The sequence below is a fragment of the Diabrotica virgifera genome, chromosome 7 (genome assembly GCF_917563875.1).
Source record: "Diabrotica virgifera virgifera chromosome 7, PGI_DIABVI_V3a".
Classification (NCBI taxonomy): Eukaryota; Metazoa; Arthropoda; class Insecta; order Coleoptera; family Chrysomelidae; genus Diabrotica; species Diabrotica virgifera.
The window spans coordinates 63,184,738-63,206,968 of record NC_065449.1 but is presented as its reverse complement, the minus strand read 5'-3'; the positions used below and the strand labels follow the sequence as shown (position 1 = coordinate 63,206,968).

At 34.2% G+C, this 22,231-nt stretch overlaps 1 protein-coding gene across 1 annotated transcript in view; it reads left to right on the top strand.

Moving 5' to 3' along the window:
- Positions 1 to 20,998, top strand: part of LOC114329839 (iron-sulfur cluster co-chaperone protein HscB) — a 36,151-nt gene extending 15,153 nt beyond the window's left edge. The window contains exons 2-3 of the mRNA XM_050655828.1: positions 596 to 779; positions 20,622 to 20,998. Of these exons, the coding sequence (XP_050511785.1) occupies positions 596 to 779; positions 20,622 to 20,831 (394 nt within the window). The 3' untranslated portion in view covers positions 20,832 to 20,998. The remainder of the gene's footprint in view (positions 1 to 595; positions 780 to 20,621) is intronic.
- Positions 20,999 to 22,231: the final 1,233 nt, after the last annotated feature.

Sequence of the window (22,231 nt, the reverse complement as noted above, 5' to 3'; positions counted from 1 at the left end):
CTTCATCATTTATGAACCATGCAACTCCCAGTATTGTTCTTAATATTTTGGATTGAAATCTTTCTATTATATCAATATTAGGATATGTGGTGCTTCCCCATAATTCTAGTCCATAAATCCAAACTAATTTCAACATGAATCTGTATATTTTATTTTCAGTTGATACTTTTGATTTTCTGTCTAACAAACAACCAATACACGTTCATCAACTTATAACCCAGTTGTTTTCGCTTAGTAAATATATGGCTTCCTCCAGTTTAATCTTCTGTCCAAGTACATACCTAGATATTTGAGTTCATCCCTTTGTAGGATTCCTTCACCTTTTAACCTGTTCGCTACCGAACGGATATTGAAGTTGTGTATTCACAGACCAGAGCTATTTAAATTGCCATTATGTGCATTGCGATCCCCAGCTCACACGTGAGACGCTGCTCTATGGAAAAAATCATGTGGCTCATATATGAGTCGCTTGCTAGCGAACGTATTAAGTATACAGTTGGACATGTTTCCCTATGCACTTTTGCACTAATTTTATGATTCCTATTAAATTTTTCACTTATCCTGCAACGTAATGTAAAATTTTTATATTTTGTAGTACCAGTGAAGAGCAACATATCTCAGAAGAATATTCTTCTTTGATCAACAAGGCCTTTAGTAATCTCCTATCACCTTTAAAAAGAGCTGAACACTTATTACATTTAAGAGGAGAAAGCATTGCAGAGGGTCAAACTATAGACGAACCTGAATTCTTAATGAAAATAATGGAATTAAATGAGGAGGTAACATCGTCATAATTTATAAATACTATACCCTGTTTGTAAACTAGGAGGAGTAAACTCAAGAGACAGATTCACACCCAGAAACTTACACTAGAAAAATCTCCAGATTCATCTTCTTTTTTGGTTAACCATGTTGGCCTTCGATGGTAATCCAGTAATCAATATTGGACAACTCGAAGACTAACAATAATAGGTCACTAAAGAATTCTAAAAACAACAGTCAGTTTTTTATATAAATGCAGACTAACAGTCTAAAAATTCAAGGAATACTTCACGCAGAAAACACATACAATCGCCAATATAACTTAATTAACCTATGAATTTTAAATGTCAATAGCCTCAAAATTTCCTAATTTAGTGGAGTAAACTTGCCTACGGTTGGACCGATTACAAACAATCATTATAGCCCGGTACATTTGAATTACTCCTTCTATGTTAAAAACTAGGTATAGTATATACACTTGAGAGCAAAAAAATCGACTCACTCGGTGAATTGTAGTTTATGCCTAGTAATTTCATTTTGTGTGTTGTGTTCTTCGTTTTAAAACAACTAATGCAAAAAATATTGTCTATTATGGATCTACGAAAAAAGGTCGCCAACAATTGGTCGAGCGAAAAAATGTCGCGCACATTTGAGCGCGTATCAAAAGGTCGCCGGCGAAAAAACAGCGCCGACGAAATAAGGTCGCGTGGAATTGATCGCGCGAAAAAAGATCGCGTCAGAAAATATGTTTTCATTTGCATACTTTAACTTTCCTTCACACTTAATCCAGGCTTAGGTCAGATTTAGATGATGCAATAGAACTAAAGGATTGCTGTTAAATAATGACCCAAACAGTTAAATATTTTCTTATTAGTCATTTTAACCTATTGGTAAAAAATATTTCGTCAACCCAATATTGACTTCTAAATGACTTTAGTTTTATTTTCCACTTTAAATAATAGGAAAATAATTGGAAGTAAATAATCCTATTTGAAATTGATCATGTAAAATGTTCGACCAATTTAATGGTCGAATTAAGGTAATTTTAACTGTAAATGTTGTAGGGAAAGTACCTAGAGGTATTATTTCACGACTTGGCAGTGTCGCAAAATTTACCCTTGGTTATTTAAGAGTAAGTTTTAATATAAGCTTAATATATTTTACAGGGTATATACTACATATAGATAGGGTAGGTTAAGGGCTACCATCTTTATTAAAATAAAATTTCCCAAATAAAATAATGATATTGTGGTTAAAAATTATATAACAGGCACAATTTCATTAATACATTGTCACTGGTGAGTACTTATTGAAGATATCATAGTTAAAGAATACATTTATATTAATAACAGATTTGCATACTTTAACTTTCCTTCACACTTTATCCAGGCTTAGGACTGGCAGTTAGTAACTGGCGTGTTTAAAAGTTTTTTTAATTATAATTTTTTTATTTTTTTCTAATTTTTATTTATTTTTTTTTTTATTTTTATTTTTTTGTGTTTTTTTAATTTTTATTTTTTTTTTGTTTTTTTTTAAATTTTTTTTTTAATTGTTTTTTAGTTTTTTATACTTGCAGTTGAAAATTTTGGGCAATTCCTCTTAAATATTCTAGATTTGGCCGGTTCCCGTATTGCAAACAAATCGTTTTTATTCGCCGCGCTGTATCTTTATAAATTTTTTTTTGAGGTTGTTGGTTTCCAGCTATGTATTGCTCCACTTTTAATCGATTTAAACTCTCTTCTTTCTTTAGCCCCGTAATAAACTTCCATAGATTTGGGTGTGCTGCATTTAATATCGAGGAGAAGCTGTTGTGCCAACCTTCGACAGCATTATTAGTACGCGGTAGATCTTCCTCTATAAATTCGAAGCAATTCCAAAGATTCCTTGGAAACATTGGCGGTCTTCTTTGTTGTCGTCGATCCAATCTGCCTATCCATACATCCTCAAAGTAGTTTATTAAAGGTGTTAGTAAATTTTCATTTTGAGTGTAAAACTCGCTGTCCAGTAGCTCTCCGAATGTTGCAACAACATCTACTTCAGGTACGAAGGCTAGGGCTGCCAATTGTCGCAGATGTAGAGCAAAATTCGCGTCTTCTGTATAAACTTGTTGCAGTCCTGTACCTTGCATGTTTCTCCACAAACATTGTGTGAAATGAAAGAAACATCCACGGATTCTGACTTCAGGAAACTCTTGTTGTAAAGCATTAATTGCTGCTTTTTCATAATCCACCATTATTGTTGTAGGACGTAAACCTGGTCGTAACGTTTTTAATTCATGGAAGAGTCGAGTGTATGTTGCCTGAGTTTTATTAGGAAGTAGAGCAAAAACAGTTGGAATAACGTTGCTATACTGTACGCCATGTATTGTATACAGCTGACCAAACAATAGAGGAGTACATGTGAATGTTCCATCGGCATACCAGTGTTCACAGCTCGCCATCAAAGTTAAATTTCTTTCAGTGGAAAATATTAAAATTCTCTGTTCGTTTGGACCACTGTCAAATAAAAGAAACGGTTCGCCGTTATTGTTTCTGGTGTATTCTTCCGGAATAATAAGCTCTGTTAAGCTTCTTGGATTTGCCGGAATAGCTTCCACTCTTTGGCGTGTGTTCTGAATAGTTCGCTTTAGGGATGAAATAGAAGGTAGCTGCCCAGTTGCACCCACAGACACTTCTTGTGAAACGGTAGCTATGATTCCTTGTGTTGTTAGTTCAACTTGATGAGCCAGTTCTTTCATTCTGTTACAAGCCTTTTTTGCTTCTAATATTGACGCATCGGCAACGTGGTTGTGACTTGTACTTTTCACTACTTCATCTCCCACTGTGTGAACTCTCCCGGTACATTTATGCTTATTGTACTGAGCGCACTTCCAAATTGTCTTTTGATCAATCGTTTTTTCCTTTCTATGGATATATCCATTATACACCAACATATTGGCACCTTTTTGACTCTTTACGTAAGTTAAGACCATCTTGACAAATCGACAAGCTAATGAATAATGAGATATACGATATTTTTCCCATCTTCTTATACATCCAAAATACATTAAAAAGTAATAAAAGTACGTTTCACGAATATGGAATAATAATTACCACATTAGTGAATAACGCACAATTAGACAAAGAACTTTTGTACAATATTTATTTTAGCATTTCCAATAATGTCTTATCGTAATGACTTCATGGAATTCCTAATAAATACCTACACAATAAGGTGCCCTTATCTAAACTACTTATTCTTCACTAATCTGCATAACGACTTTCTACTAAGAACCAATTATGCTAATTACCGGTCTCTGAAAATACCAAAAATAGGTAAACTGGTACCTGGTATTCGTTTGTATGTAATATATACTGTAAATAGAACTATTATTACTGTACATTTTTAACGATATCCGATTAGGAAGAGCAAACACTTTTAAACACGCCAGTTTTTTGCTGACAGTCCTAAGCCTGTAAAAAGTGTGAAGGAAAGTACCTTTCTGAATTTAGATCCATATATTAAAATTATTCACGTAGAACAAAAAAAATACTTTCTTCATGTTAAAAATTGTTCAATTTTCAAGTATATTCACTTGAATAACCTGAAAATACCATATGAAATAATTTCCCATTCTCCTATATTTCCCATCTTCCTACACATCCAAAATACATTAAAAAGTATTTAGATATACGTTATTTTTCCCATCTTCTTATACATCCAAAATACATTAAAAAGTAATTAGATGGAATTCCAAGACTAATCGGCTCATAATGCATAAAGTTAAAGTATGCAAATAGAATTTCTTTAGAACCTTTTTGAAAACCAATTGAATGGTTTTAATAATGTAAAACATGACGCGATCTTTTTTCGCGCGATCAATTGCACGCGACCTTATTTCGTCGGCGCTGTTTTTTCGCCGGCGACCTTTTGATACGCGCTCAAATGTGCGCGACATTTTTTCGCTCGACCAATTGTTGGCGACCTTTTTTCGCGACACCGTCTATTATAGAGCTTCCAAAAAATATTTGTTTTGTGCAAATTAGCAACGTGTTGTAAAATTTGTCTTCTTCTGTATGTCATAGGTAGGGTTACCATACGCCCGGATTTCGTCCGGACAGTCCGGATTTGAAAGACATGTCCGGATTGCTGTCCGGATATGAGAAATGTCCGGATTTTTTTCTTTGCTAAAAAAAATGGAAAACACTTGGCCCAACGGTGGCCATTTTTTTATTTCGTTCTGTAATATTATTCTTTAGGTCTAAAGTATGTTAAAACATAGGTGTATATGTATTTTAAACTGCCAGAGATTTTCGATGTTAGTTTCCTATTGTAGCCAAACAGCTGTACTTTTAATTGTGCCATATGCATTTTGCATATACATGTACAATGTAGAGATAGCAACACAGTCAAATTCACATTTTACATTTTCTACAACCCATTGGACTACCCCTGTCCGGATTTGGCCTTAATAAATTATGGTAACCCTAGGCATAGGGAATGCAGCAAACAAAGTAACGGGTATGTTCTACGCAATTTAGACCTCTATGAATTTGCCGGTGGTCGTCTAGTCGCTTTTCAAACGTTGATCTGTGTGTACACTTCGAAGTGCAGTATGGATACTTCACCAGTGAAGGCGGTCCAGGTAATTGCATAATTACTAGACGGATATAGTCAGAGGACTGTCGCCCGTCGCCTCCTTATGACGCAGTCTGCAGTTTCAAGGACTTACCGTCGATATTAGAAGACCGGTAACTACAGTCGACGATCAGATTCGGGTTGGCGACGTGTAATGACAGAGAGGGATGATCGATTCATTGTCCTGAATGCCCTGCGGAATCGGCACGTGACAGGAGTTTAGCTTCAATTATCCTTGAGGAATGTTCGAGGTGTCACTGTCACTCAGTGGATAGTTAGAAGAGGACTTAAGGCTATCACTTTGACTCGCAGACGAGCTAACACACGGCCCAATTTGAACGTACGTAAGAAACAAGCTTGACTACAGTTTGCCCGAGAACAAGTCAATTGGCACCATGGCCAATGATGCAGAGTTTTATTATCTGATGAGAGTCGAGTGTGCTTGTAAAGCAATGACAGGAGACGACACGTCTATTGAAAGCCCGGAGAACGATTTTCCCAGTGCTGCAGTGTCGAAACAGTCAGCTATCGTGGTGGCAGGCACGTAGCCAGGAAATGGTCTTGAGGGGGGTCCAAATACAACTTAAATTTTTTGTTAGGTTAGACGGTAAGGTATTGAAAAAAATATTCAGAATAAATTTTAGATCCATATGCAAAATTTGAAAAAACTCTTTTAATATTGCAATAACAAGTGTTTACTACTTTACTAAGATATAACATCTATATGACGCCAATCTCACCCTAGTAAAGTAAGTTGTTTTTAATAGCTAATTTCACCATTGTATCTTTAATATCATTTTAGCTTTCCTGATGATGTTAGTGACTACTAACGAAATATAGAATTCCGTAGAAAAGGGTACACCTGGTTTTCTATTCAGCTGTCTACTCAATAATTTTGGGTTATTTGATACATCATCATCTACCAGCCTTCTGCATTCAAAGTTGAACATAGGCCTCCCCTAATTTCTTCCAGTTCTGTCGATCTTGGGCTTCCAGCAACCAATTCCCAGCAGCCCTTTTGACGTTGTCTGTCCATAGTGTAGGTGGTCTCCTCTACTTCTTCTGTCCTTTCGTGGTCTCCACACTGTAAATTTTTGGGTCCACCACCGTTCTCCATTCTGGCTACATGACCCGCCCAATTCCACCTCAGCTATGCTATTCGCTCTATGACATCTGTGATGATATCTATATATCTGGCTTTCGACGTTCCAATGAACGGAACAAAGAGCCAGTCAACTGAGTCTTTCGTTTCCCATCTTGATTCTGGGTAAAGTTTTTACTCGCTTCATTGTTGAGAAAGAAGGTTCTACACTGGCCGTTGTGACAGGTATAGTTGCCAAAATTGTAAGGAATTTGTAAATGTTTAGAGAACAAAACTTTATTACAATGTTTCATTACGTGGAAAACTTCGGTATTTGGTTCAAAATATGATATTGTATTACAGTTACACCATAACATACAAAATTCAGCTTTTATTACTGCAAGGGAAGTGTCGCGGGAGTAATAGGCAGCCAAATTTTCTAGCAATTTTGCTTTTTCTGTAGAGGCAAATGCAGGTAAAAGAATTTGAAATGCTGATAGATTATTTTCGTTTTTGCTAAATCTGATTTTTAAATTGGATGTAAGTTGATCCGTACACTGAATAAAAACAGAAATAATTCTATTAAAAATTAATAGTAATTACGTTCACTTTTTCAAAAATGTTAATAATAACTTATGGATAAACTTGCTGCCTTGGTACAAAGGCCGAGGTAGTCTTGGGAGGGGTCCGGACCCCATGGACCCCTCCCTTCGCTACGTGCCTGCGTGGTGGTTCTTGTATATTTTGGGGTACTTTATTTTTAGAAGAAAAACAGAGCTTGTGTTCGTGCCCGGTGGTGGTCGCGGAGGGGATTTGACAGCGGATCGTTACATTACAGATATTCTCCAAGACAATGTTGTTCCCTACACCGGCTACATGAACGACGGCTTCATACTAAAGCATGATAACGCTGGATGGCACACAGTGCGGATTATGAAAGATTACTGGCCAACACCAATATAACAACAATGGACTGACCTTCATTAAATCCGGATATGAATCCCATCGAGCACATATGGGATAAGGTCAAATGCAGAGTTCGGGTCAATAATCCAACACTAGTGACAGTGGCGGAGCTAAAAACTGCGTTAGATGTAGATGAAGAGTGGGAAGCGATTCTTCAGGACTCAGTAAGAAACTTAATAAGGTCGCATGGAAAGTGTAATACAACGCAGAAGAGGAAATACTCAGTATTAATATTGATTTACTCAGATTTTTTATGTTAATTTACATTTATATTCATTACATAATGACTTTCATTCATAACATGTTTTCTCACATACAATATTAAGTTATCTTTCTTATGTTCTTAACTTAATAATTTTGTAAATATTTTTGTCATTGCAATAAAAATTTCTTCTGCTCACAATATTTTACTTGTAAATTTACATTGTGTGTGGATAAACACTTGCCAAACAGCATAATCCTATAACTTATTTTACTTTTGAGTCGATTTTTTTGATCTCAACTGTATATTATTTTAACACTTGTCAGTTCATATAATAGAGAGATATTGCTGAGTCTTTTTTGCACTTGCTGTATTACAGCACGCGTTATTTTGACAGTAGAGCATGCGCAGATGTGATATCTAGCTTACGCTGCGTTATTGGAAATACGGCCTGCCTTTATTAGGGGAGTCGTTACGCTGTGCGGTATTCGTTGCGCTATTTTGTTTTCAGGTTATGTTTGTTGTTTACCTTTCATTTAAACCAAATTTATTCGTAATAATTTGCTAAAATGGGTACCTCAGACAGTAGCAAAGTAGATTTACGTCTGATGACGATTTTTGTTTATTAAAACAAGTTTTATGTCAAAATCCATTGACTTCTCCAGAAAATTTTACGTTAGATCAGGAAAACATGAAGAGGATCAAGGATTCAAGGATCATTTGTTTCTCTTGCTCGATATTTGGAAGAAAATACAAACCTTTCTTCCATCTAAATTAAATTCTGAATTTTGAGTACAAATTAGATAAACAACAACTAATCTTAATCGAGCCATAGGCGTAACCAGGGGGGGGTTTTGGGGGTTATAACCCCCCCCATTGGGATGTACTTTGAGCTCTATACGCTTAACACCATAGCCCTCAGAGACCTTCCAGTAGTTGTAACCCCCCCCTTTCAGGTAGTTGAAACCCCCCCCCCTTAGGATCATCCTGGTTACGCCTATGAATCGAGCCGTAAAATACCGCAACCAAAATGTTAAGCAATATCTGCATTTATGAAACGTCTGAGAAATGTCAATTCTGTCAACATAGCGCGGTGTAAATAGCGCAACGTAGGCTGTGTTAAATTTGCAATATCTCTCTATTAGAGAGATATTGCTGAGTCTTTTTTGCACTTGCTGTATTACAGCACGCGTTATTTTGACAGTAGAGCATGCGCAGATGTGATATCTAGCTTACGCCGCGTTATTGGAAATACGGCCTGCCGTTATTAGGGGAGTCGTTACGCTGTGCGGTATTCGTTGCGCTATTTTGTTTTCAGGTTATGTTTGTTGTTTACCTTTCATTTAAACCAAATTTATTCGTAATAATTTGCTAAAATGGGTACCTCAGACAGTAGCTAAGTAGATTTACGTCTGATGACGATTTGTGTTTATTAAAACAAGTTTTATGTCAAAATCCATTGACTTCTCCAGAAAATTTTACGTTAGATCAGGAAAACATGAAGAGGATCAAGGATTCAAGGATCATTTGTTTCTCTTGCTCGATATTTGGAAGAAAATACAAACCTTTCTTCCATCTAAATTAAATTCTGGATTTTGAGTACAAATTAGATAAACAACAACTAATCTTAATCGAGCCGTAAAATACCGCAACCAAAATGTTAAGCAATATCTGCATTTATGAAACGTCTGAGAAATGTCAATTCTGTCAACATAGCGCGGTGTAAATAGCGCAACGTAGGCTGTGTTAAATTTGCAATATCTCTCTTTTTGCATATACAGTAGACTCCCGTAAGTTCGGCCACCTCGGGACCGGACCCTAGGCCGAACTTAAAAGTGGCCGAACTAACCGATGCTTATCTAAAAAATGCCCATTTATTGTTTGTATGGATCTAGCAAAAACAAAACACTTGTACATTAAGTAGAAGACAACACAGAGGAATACTCTGACATATTTTTAACATATATAAAAAGATAGACCGTTACAAAAATACTATAAAACAATACTTACAGAACCCTGGGCCTAATAAAATTTAAAAATATTATTGCACATTGGTGGTTTGGCTTCTTAAACACTTAAAAAAAGTCAGTAATTTTTTTCTGAATTTTCTTTTCTAATGATTTTTGATGTGCAAAGTGTGTGACTAATGCTCAGAGAGCCGGCCGGACTAAGCGGAGACCGAACTAACCGAGGCCGAACTTACGGGAGTCTACTGTAGTACGTTCTTTAACGGTAAAATATTGCAAAACCTCTAAATTTTAAAGAACCGCTTGGATTGACATGAAATTTGTCATACACATAGCTAACAAGTCAAAGAAAAAAAGTGATATTGTGCCGATATGTGCTTTTGCCCCGGGGGTGGTTTTCATTTCACCCCCTCTTGGGGGTGAAAAAATATTCGTCCAAAGTAAGCCCGGAAATGCATAAACTGACTAATTTTAAGTAACTTTCGTTCTATAGAGTTTTTTCACTAAGTTAATACTTTTCGAGTTATTTGCCAGTGAATATGTTCATTTTTTCAACAAAATAACCACGCGTTTAGACGGTTTTTTGCAAAATAACTCAAATAGTAAGTATTCTGTCAAAAAAACATTCTTAGCAAAAATATAGCCCGTAAAAAATTAAAAAAAATGGTGTATATATCACGTCTCTATACCTAGTAGAAGCAGAGTTATAGCTAATTAGAAATAGGTTCATATTCGTCAAATTCCAAATGGAATACTTTAACGTGAAATAACCAAAAATGAAGCACATTTCGTGGAAAACTCATTACAACTTATTTAAAGTGTTTAAAATAAGCTTCATTTTTGTTTTATAAAAAAAATTTCTAGCATCAAAATTAAACCAGTTATGCTCAAAATAAAGTTAGTCCATTTTTTTTGGTAAAAAAATCGGCAAAATCACCCCCTAATTAGTATCTCAAATGAACTTAATCGTTACGACTTCACAGGTTTCTTGACTCGTGTATGTATTGTTTATATGATCTGTACGTTTTATCGGTTCAAAGTCCTTATTTTGGAAAGGGCTGTAGTTAAAAGGGGTTGAACGAGTCACTGATCACGAATGTATGCAAATTTAGAAACACCAAATCTTAATCAATTTTTGTCTATCAGAAAAACAAAAAAATACATGATATTCAGAAAAGCAATGCTGACTTTTTTGTTTTTCGAGATTTTTGGTATCACTAACATTTTTAAGTTATTTTGAAAAAAAGCATGTTTTTCAAAATTAAAATTTTTAGAAATTTTACTTTAAAACCAAATTTTTTCAAAAATAAGCACTTTGAACCGATGAAACTTACAGATCATATAAACACAACATAAGTAAAATAATTTGTAGAGCGGTAACGATTATTTTAATTTAAGTTGATAATTAGGGGGTGGTCTTCCCGATTTTTTTTTGTCAAAACAAAAGGGACCAATTTTATTTTGAGGGTAACTTGCTTAAATTTAATGCTACAAACTTTTTATAAAAACAGAAATAAGGCTTTTTTTAAACACTTTAAAAAAGTTATAATGGGTTTTCCCCAAAAAGTGCTTAATTTTTTGGATATTTTACTTCGAAGTATTCTATTTGAAATTTGGTGAATATGAGTCTATTTTTCATTGGCTATAACTCTGACTTTACGAGGTCCAGAGACCTAACGCGTACACAATTTTTTTTTTACTTTTTTACAGGCTATATTTTTGCTAAGAAGGTATTTTCGACAAAATACTTTCTTTCTGAGTTATTTGCGAAAAACCGTCTAAAAATGTAGTTATTTTGTTGAAAAATGAACATATTCACTCGCAAATAACTCGAAAAGTGTTGACTTAGCGAAAAAGCTCTATAGAACAAAAGTTACTTAAAATTAGTCAGTTTATCCATTTCCGGACTTATTTTGGACTTATATTTTTTCACCCCCAAAAGGGGGTGAAAGTCACCCCCAGGGCAAAAGCACACATCGGCACGATATCACTTTTTTTCTTTGACATGTAAGCTATGCGTATGCCAAATTTCATGTCAATCCAAGGGGTTCTTTAAAATTTGGAGCAAAAACCGTGAAAGAATGTACTAATAGATTTTATATTTTTACAAAGCTAAACCGCTAAGCCTCATTCTGTTCTAATAATAGGAAATTTAGGTGAACCGGAATACGAATAGACGTGAACATACTGTTAAATTGCTTTAAAATCGATTTATTCAATCCAACTCGTTTACAATACTTGACTATAATGCAACACAATGGACAACTATATACTTCAAAAATTCAAACACAGCTATTTTTCTTTAAGTGTCCACTTTCTACATTTATATACATTTTCTGACGTTCCTGACTTCACTCTACATTTCGGGATTTTTCGATGACATCTCGACTATTCTAGAATTCTAATCAGGCACGTAGCCAGGAAATGTTCTTGAGGGGGTCCAAACACAACTTAAATTTTTTGTTAGATTAGACTGTAAGGTATTGAAAAAATACTCAGAATAAATTTTAGATCCATATGCAAAATTTGAAAAAAAAAAAAACCATCTTAATATTTTAAAAATTGCAGTAACAAGTGTTTACATATTACTTTACTAAGATGTAACATCTATATGACGACAATCTCACCCTAGTAAAGTAAGTTGTTTTTAATAGCTGATTTCACCATTGTATCTTTAATATCATTTTAGCGTCCCTGATAATGTTAATGACTACTAACGAAATATAGGATTCTGTAGAAAAGAGTACACCTGGTCTTCTATTCAGCTATCGACCCAATAATTTTTGGTTATTTGATATATCATCATCATCTAGCCTTATGCATCCAAAGTTGAACATAGGCCTCCCCTCATTTCTTCGAGTTCTGCCGATCTTGGGCTGTCAGCAACCAATTCCCAGCAACCCGGTTAAGTTTGTCTGTCCATCGTGTAGGTGGTCTACCTTTACTTCTTCTGTAATTACCACTTCTGTAATTACCTTCTTCTGTAATACCACACAGTAATTCTTTGGATCCACCACCAATAATGAGCATAATTTGTTCTATGCATTGGTACAGAAAATGAAGCCAATTGTCTTGTCTGGCGGTTGGGAACTGCGAAATTAATTTTGGCTAACATATCTGGGCAGTCGATTTGTGAGTTAACCAGCTTAAATAATAGAATTAAGTCGTGATGTAATCGACGGCTTTTTAATGTAGTAATATTCAGCATCTGTAAAATATCGTCATAATACATATACTGGCCAAGTTTAAACGCAACATGTCTAAGGAATTTATGTTGCACATTCTCAATTTTATCACTTACAACTGATAATAGGGAGACCACACCGAAGAGCAATATTCCAGATGAGATCTAACCAACGAACAATATGGAATCTTTAATGGTTGGATGGACGTAAAATCAGAAGTAACTCGTTTGATATATCCAAGAAGCCTCAAAGATTTGTTAATGATGGTTTTAAAGTGCTCATGAAAAGTTAGTGAGGTATCTAGCCATATTCCAAGATCTTTGATTACAGTTTGTGATGAAAGAACAGATGTATTAATACTGTAATCATATAGTAGAGGGTTATTAGTTCGATAAAAACGCATGACATGACACTTACTTGTATTCAGTTCCATACCATTATTGATGCACCAACTTTGAAGTTTAGTCAAGTCGTCTTGCAATTTTTCAGCATCTTCACTTGACCTTATTACAGAAAATACCTTTAAATCATCAGCAAATAGGAGTACCACACCATGGTGAAAACTTTTAACTATATCATTAATAAACAGATTAAACAATAATGGTCCCAAGTGGGATCCTTGTGGTACGCCAGAAGTTACAGAAATTTCATTGGATTTAATACTGTTAAAACGTACAATTTGTTTTCTATTGGAAATATAATCTATATTACTCTACATCTCGCCAGATTGAAAATGGTTATTCATTTTTGAATTAAAATATTATTTTTGTTTTAAAACAAAATTGTATTTTTTGAAGTTATACTTCTTTAGGCGCGATTTCATTGAGGGTGAAATTTTATTAATCTGCGCGCATGCGCACACAGGCAGTATGGAGTTCGTTACTACATGTTTTAATTTATGTATTTATCAGTCCAGAAAAGGTGTGGAAAGAATATATTAGTGTTTTTAAATATATTTTTCTACAAACGTGTTAAAAATACAATTTATAGCACTCCATAGGAGCGTTAAAAATGCTACTTTAAAGCGTGCTTTAAAATTTTTAAGGCACTGCAGTTAAAAGTGAATTGTCAAATTGTGAAACGTTAAAATATTTATATTTCATTTATTAACATTAATAGATATTAATAATACAACTTGCGCAATTTGAAAAAGGTGGTTTAAAAGGTTTTTAAAATTTAATTTAAACTGTATTGCATTTTTAACACGTTTGTAGAAAAAAACTATTAAAATTTGTTAGAATATACAAAAATAAAACTACCTAGATGTTATTCTGATTTACGTATTGACAGTATACGCTCTGAGCTTCGCTGGTGTCGCTCCTAGCGGACTACTATTCAACTTTCACCGGTAATTTTTAAATTTATTATTTAATTGTTATCGCTTAATATTTACAGCGCAAAAAAGTAATTAAATTTTAATCGATTTTTTTTAGATTTTGCTAATCATTTTGACGTTCTAGATATTGATAAAATATGAATTTCTTACTTCGGATACTTTCACAATTATCGTGTAGATGGCGCTAAGATTAATAGATTAATTTATAATTACATATTACGGAACATTAAAAAAACTTAAATTCAGTATTTAAAACGTAAGTATATTTAAGGTAAAAATATATACCACAGCTTTGACCAACTAATATTTTTTATAATTAATGTTTTTAATTTTAATTTTAAATTAATCACTTTGACATATATGTCAAATTTCCGGTAAAGGTTTACAGACTTGTCACTACTGGCGCTAGCGAATTTGTAAATATCCCCTCTACGTACGAGCTCACAGCGTATAGGCAGTTTTGATGTACCTAATGTCAAGAAAAATATAAGAATGGAATGTCAGTCAAGTTCAAGTAAAAGTTTTTGTAGGTATTGTCCTGTAATTGAGAATGAATAAATTATAATTGTTGATATATAAGACGTTTGTAGAAAAAATATTGTATGATATAGGTACGTGTTAAAAAGTACATTTTTAAGGCACTCATGTGAATTGCAGAATGAGCGAAGCGAATCTTTCACACGAAACTTTCACATACGTGCCTTAAAATTGTACTTTTAACATTTATATCATAAATAACTATTATTATAATTTTTGTGTATTTGGACTTGTCTACCTCGGGAATAAGATTATAAGTAATATTTAAAGTATTTTATAATTCACTTCGTCTGTTTGTCACTATGTCTGAGAAATCTTGTAACCCGGATAATCAAAAGGGTATAGCTCAGTGGTAGAGCGTTGGACTGGAGATCAAGAGAACTCCGGTTCGAATCCTGGTGTTTTCTAATCTTTTTTTAATTTTTGGTATTGTTTTAATAAAAATGTTTGGAAAGTAGTAAGTAAAAATTAATTTAATCTTTAAATAAAATACAAATAAACTGTCCGAAAGTATATTTATTTCATTGAAATCATATTTAGAAGTATAACTTCTTACGTGCGTACAAAGTACACACACATTCTTTTTTTTTTATAATATATTGTACCTATCAAATAGTAGGCTACTTATGTAATTTCTATGTTTTTTGCATAATAGGGACTTATCCCTCTGCCCTTGCTTATGTATAATAATAATTTTATGCTTGAAAACGACAACTACAAGCTATACTGGGACCACACACACAATAGACCGGATCTCGTACTGGTTAATAAACTTACTAGATAAACAACACTAATAGATATGGCGACACCTAAGAGCAATAATCTGCGTGTTAAATACAACGAAAAGATCGCCAAGTATAGAGATCTCGAAATACAAATAAGGAGCCAAGGACGAATGGAATTCGAAAGAACCCAGATGATACCTATTATTCTGTCTACTACTGGAGTCGTTCCAAAGAGCCTCTTAGAAAACATAAAACGGCTGGGTCTTAATGAACACCTTTATAAGACCGTGCAGAAAGCTGTACTACTTTCGACATCCAGATGTGTACGTCAATTTTTGGCAAATAATCCAACATACGAAGTCACCTAGGGCTCGATAACACGGAAAGAGTCCCACCAGAGCTCAATCCTTTTGATACCATAGGTATCTGGGCAAAAACTACATACCGGAATATCAGTTTGGGTTTAAACAAGAACATTGAACCATAGAGCAAGTCCATAGATTAGTAAAACCTATCAGCAACGACTTTGAAAATAAGTTATATCGCTCAGCAGCGTTCAACTAAGGTCTCTAAAAACTAAACTTAACTCTATAAACTAAAAAACCTATTCATCATCATCACTGGCTCGACAACCCTTTCTGGGTCTTGGCCTGTTCCAGGATTCTTCTCCATTCTGATCTGTTTCGTGCTTTTTTCTCCAGTTTTTTATTTTTAAGGTTATTATATCTTTTTCTATTTGTTCTAAATATCTCAGCTTCGGTCTTCCTCTTGTTCTTTTTCCTACTGGCACCTGTTTGAATTGCCTATTGCCTCATCCGTATTATGGACTTCTAAAATCTTACCTATCTGACAGATTCTTTTCAGAAATTCAGAATATTCAGAATTACACCAAATAAAATCAGGAGTACCACAAGACAACGTGGTAGGACCAATGCTGTACCAGCTTTTTACTGCAGATCTACCAACCTCAAGAACTACAATAACAGCAACCTTCGCAGATGACACTGCAATACTCGCCTCACATCATGATCCAGTAACTGCCTCAAGAAACTTACAAGCCACTCTTAATAATATCCAAGCATGGTTAAAAAAATGGAAAATTCGAAAATAACCAGCAAAGAGATGGAAAACACATTAAATTGTGAGATAAAAAGAAATAAAACTAGTAGAGTTGTTAAATTTAGCGATAGTTATATATAAATTGACGTTATATTGATTGTTTCCCACCTTTAGACGTATCAGAAGAGTATGTCAACTAAAACTGTCACTGTTATAGTGGCATTTCTCAAACTCGTCCGATATGTCTAAAGGTGGGAAACAATCAATATAATGTCAATCTATAAGTTACTATAACACTTTCACTAGGTTCATCTCTTTTTATCTCACAACTTAATATGTTTTCCATGTTATTAGTGCGCTCATCACTGTATTTACAAAACGAAAACAATTGAGACTCAAACTAAGACAAGTTTACTGGCTTATTGGCAGGAAATCACAATTAAATCTAACAAATAAGATCTTAATATATATTATAAAGCCGTACCAATATGGACGTATGGCATCCAATTATGGGGTTCGGCTAGCAATTCAAACCTAGAAATCGTACAAAGATTCCAGAACAAAGTTCTTCGAATTATAACCAATGGTATGTTTCAACCAACATAATAGAAAAAGACCTCCAAGTTCAATCCATAAAAACTGAAGTCACAAAGTACAGTGAAAAATACAAAAACAAAACTAGTGCTCACTCTAATGACTTAGTGCGCGAACTGTTTAATGTCAAAGACGAAGTGTTTCGACTTCTTCTTCTTTTGGTGCCTATTCGTTTCGAATATTGGCGATCATTCTGGCTATAATTATTTTATTAACTGATGCTTTAAATAGATTAGTTGTTGTTGTGGAGAACCATATCCTCAGGTTCTTTAACCATGATATTCTTCTTCTCCCAATTCCTCGCTTTCCGAATACTTTTTCTTGAAGGGTTACCTTCAGTAATCTGTATTTAGTGTCTTTTCTCATTATGTGCCCGAGATATTCTAACTTTCTCCTTTTAATGGTATACATCACCTCTCTTTCGTGTCGACTAAAGCGTTTTAAGCCTGCAGACTTAATAAATAGGTTTAAATAAAATTAGTTAACATGTACCATTACATTATTAACTTTGTTTGTTAATTATAAAGTGTATCAATTTGAAAAGTTACCACCCCCTATAATTTGGTCCCTATAGATAATCTAAAAATATGCAAAAACACGTCAAATTTATCTGTGAGGGGGACATTTTGTAGACCACTTTTTAACTATTACTTCAACCCTCTAGAGGGGCCGGACATAACCCCCAAAATCTTTAATGGAAAGGGGGGTTGAGTGATACCTCATTTTGAAGGTCATTAAATTATATATATAACAGCCCTACAGGCCTTAGAGGCCCTTCGCTTCGATAGTCTTGACTAATTTCTTCCACTTTTTGCGGTCCTGTACTTGTCCTCTCCAGTGTCTTGTACCCGTTTCTTCTAGGTCAGTCCGGACGGCATCAAACCACTTCCTTCGTGGTCTCACTCTTCTTTTCTTTCCTTGTTCTCCTGCTGATAAAACTCTTAGGACGTTTCTTTCTTGTGGCATTCGTAAAACATGGCCCAACCATCTAACTCTCTGTGCCTTGATTTTCTGAGTTATTTTAGGTTTCTTATACATCTCCATTATCTCCAGGTTTGTTCTTCTGCGCCATTCCCCGTTAGTCTCCTTTATACCCCCAAAAATTGTTCTCAATATTTTTCTCTCCCAAATCTCTAGCTTCTTTTCTACTTTCTGGTTCATTGTCCAAGTTTCACATGCATACAGCACCGTTGGTCTCACTATTGTTTCATACGCTCGGATCTTGGCTGCCCTTGACACGTTTTTTGCCTTCAACAGTGCGTTTAATGAACCTACTGCTTTGCTACCTTTTAACAACCGTTTATCTATCTCTCTCTCTTCGTCTCCTCTATTTGTAACTGTGACTCCAAGGTACTCAAATTCAGTTACTTTCTCAAATTTATAATCTTTGTCATTTATCCTTAGAGTAATCCACTTATTTTCTTCAGCATTTTCTCCTCTCATTTCCATATACTTGGTTTTTTCTTGGTTTATAGTCAGGCCATATTTTTTTGCTTCTTCTTCAAATTGCTTGAACATTTTTTGAAGTTCTATTCTTGAACGCGTCAGAAACACCAAGTCGTCTGCAAAACCTATACACTGTTGTCTTCTGTTAAGAATCGTGCCGCTTGTCTGGATATTCTCTCCTCTAATTATATTTTTAGTACTAGATTAAATAAGTCTGTTGACAGGGGGTCCCCTTGTTTTAATCCTCTGTTGACGTTAAACTGATTTGAAAAACTGCCTTCTATCATGACTTTATTGACTGTGATGGTTAACGTCATTTTAACTAATCGTATCAGTTTCTCTGATATTCCTAGTGCTCTCATTGCTTCGTATAGCCCGTTTCGTGAGACAGAGTCGTAAGCCTGTTTAAAATCGATAAAGAGCATATTTAAGCCTAGATTTTGTTCATAACTATTGTTTTGTAATAACTTTAGCAAAAAAATTTGATCGGTTGTTCCTCTTCCCTGTCTGAAACCAGCCTGGTATTCTCCTATTATCTCTGATTCATAAGCTTTCAATCTAGTTCTTATAATTTTTGCTGATACCTTATACACCATTTCTAACAGTGCGATTCCTCTGTAATTTTCACATATGGTCTTATTACCTTTCTTGTGAATTGGGCAGATGAGTTCTGTGTTCCATTGCTCCGGCATTTTTTCGTTGTCCCATATTTTCTTTATAAGTCCAGCGATTTTATGCTGCAGTATATTTCCTCCTACCTTTAATATCTCTGCTGGAACTCCGCTTTCTCCGGCACTTTTATTATTTTTTAGGTCCTTTATTACCGTTATTATCTCCCTTTCCGTCGGTGCATGTGTTTGTTGTGGTTCCGCTTCTTGTATTTGTTGTTGTTCGATTTCTTGCCCTCGCTGTTGCATTTCTGTTTCTGTTTGGGCTTTATCGTTTAATAATTCTCCGAAGTATTCTGCCCATCTATTCAATTTTTCTGTCTTGTCTCCCAGCAACATACCATCTTTATTTCTGCAAAACATTGTGCATTTATTTTGAGTCAGTCCCTCGTGTTTTTTTTTACTCATTGATAAAAATTTTTAACTTCTTTTTGGACATAGTTTTCTTCATTAAATTAGAAATTTGAAAAGGTCATTAAATTACCTTTTCAAAAATACCACATGCCTTATATTTCTTTTCAGTACTTTTGGAAAAATCTTGGACTCAATACTCCAAAAAATTTTGGAGTTCTGAACTCTATACTTAATATCTTTACGGTTTTACCTGATTTTTCCAAAAAATACTTCAAAAAAATACTCTAAATACTTCAACACCCAAAAAAAAATTCAATTTGGAGTTCAATACTCCAAAAAAAATTTTGGAGTTCTGAACTCGATATTTAATTAGGTATTAAAATTAATTATAAAAAAATTAAAATTACTGAAAAGAAATGTAATGTATGTGGTATTTTTGAAAAGGTAATCGAATGACCTTTAAATTGAGGTATCACTCAACCCCCCTTTCCATTAAAGATTTTGGGGGTTGTGTCCGCCCTCGCTAGAGGGTTAGTGTAATTTAGTTGAAAACTGGTCTATAAAATGTCCCTCTCACAAATAAATTTGACGTGTTTTTGTATATTTTTAGATTTTTTATAGGGACCAAATTATAGGGGTGGCAACTTTTTAAATTGACACCCTATATATTACCTCTCACTGGAGAGAATTCCTACATGTCATTTTCTAATAATTGTCACAAAATTTACTTATTGTTATGTGATAACAGATTGTAAATTAAATGGAGCTAATTAAAAAAAGGGCTCGATAACCCTTTAAAGAGTCCCACCAGAGCTCCATCATTTTGATACCGTAGGTATCTGGGATAAATGAATTTTAAATCAAAACGGGAACTGTTGTATGTTTTCAAAGACTGATAGTGTGTAAATAAATTTATTAAAATCAGCTAAGTACTTTCAGCATTTTTTAATGCCATCATCAGAGCTATCATTTTTCTATTCTATCTATAAATGAATTTTCCCTATGGGGAAAAGTCACATGGGATGGAGATTGGGGAATAATCAAATTAGTGAGAGCCATATGGCTGAATCTGTATAATTTTATTTTATTTATGCATTTTTGAAACTTATGTAATTGTTTTAGATTGAAGAAGCTGAACACAATGTAGACAAATTGAAACAACTAGATGCACAGAATAAAAAACAACTGGATAAATTAATTGAAGCCATTGATGAACACTTCAAAAACGGAAACTTAGAAGAAGCAAAGAAAACCATTATTAAATTTAAGTATTTTTCTAGTATTAATAGCAGAATTAATTCAATATTTAGAGAGGCTGGAGTGGTTGATTGATATTAGACAAAATTATTTGTTTTATAATTGTATTAACTTGTAATGTAAGTTTTATTATGTATGTATATATTTGTCAAAAACAATGGGGAGTTATGAATGTCGTACAGAGTGTATGTACTATACACCTATGTATTGTTAAAAAAGAAAATAAAACTTGTTAGACTAAAGCTTTGTTGACTCCTTTTTGTATTTTAACAAGCATTTGTAATGATGTCAAAGATTGAAAGTTATTACCATAAGTAACGGGTGATTCATTTAGAGGTACTTTAAGATAATTTCTTTCAAATGTTGTCCGTGACTGCGATTAAGATGGTCCATTCTGAAGTTCCAGTTCTCGATGACGCGTTCGAGCATTTTGATTGGTATTTGAACAATGACTCGACTAATATTGTGCGTTCGGTAGGCCAATTATGTGGACTACAAGTTGCTCTAAGGCGAAGTAGATGAGGATACCAAAAACCTCCTAAAAACGCGTTCATGGAAACTAACAGCAGTAAATCGAAATGATTAGAGAAGATTTCTGAAGGAGACCAAGGTCCAGTTTGGGCTGTAGTGCCATTGGATGGTCGGATAAGTTGCTCTAAGCGCACGAAACACATTCCTCATAGAACGTGTATTTTCCTAATACAGCTGAATAATTTCTAGACGCTGTGCCGGGCTAAGTCTTTCCAAGATGAAATGTCAAACAATAATGAATAAAAACGCAACGTCAGGTGATACGATTCATGCGCGATCTTTTATCAAATTCCCACCAAAAAAGTTCCTCTAAATGAATCTCCCATTAGTAGATATATCCAGAAACAGAGCCTATTTTACTTCAAATCGGGCCCGAGGCACTACACAGTTTTCATGCCCCTAAATATAATTTAATACTATTAATAATAATAACTTTTTAAATGTATTATTTAATAGTAATATAGTTGCACCAGAAATTTAAATTTTTATTAACAATAAATAAAATTTATATTTAAACAATTGAACATTGTTTAAATATAAATTTTTAAACATGAGTAAAAATTGAACATGTGCCTATAGACTACATTAAAGATAACAATAAAACTTGACTAACGTGCCAATTGATGAAATATATTCAGGAGGTCGCTCATGTTGAATAAACTGCCCCATTGATATTTTTCAACAGTTTATAAACGCAATAAGCACGGCTACATTTAGAACTGTACCTACACTAACCACTCACGAAGAATTTTTCCCCATTAGCTTTCGTTTTATAAAAAATCGCACTTTACAAATCAGTAATCACCACAGATTGATCAGAAACAGGATAAGAAGACGAACTTTCTTTTTTCGCACTGTTGTGAGGTGTAAAAAATGATATGTATTGCAGTTTTTGTGCCTGCCGTTCCTGTTCTCTTACTTTTTGCTTTTTTCGTTTTTCACTA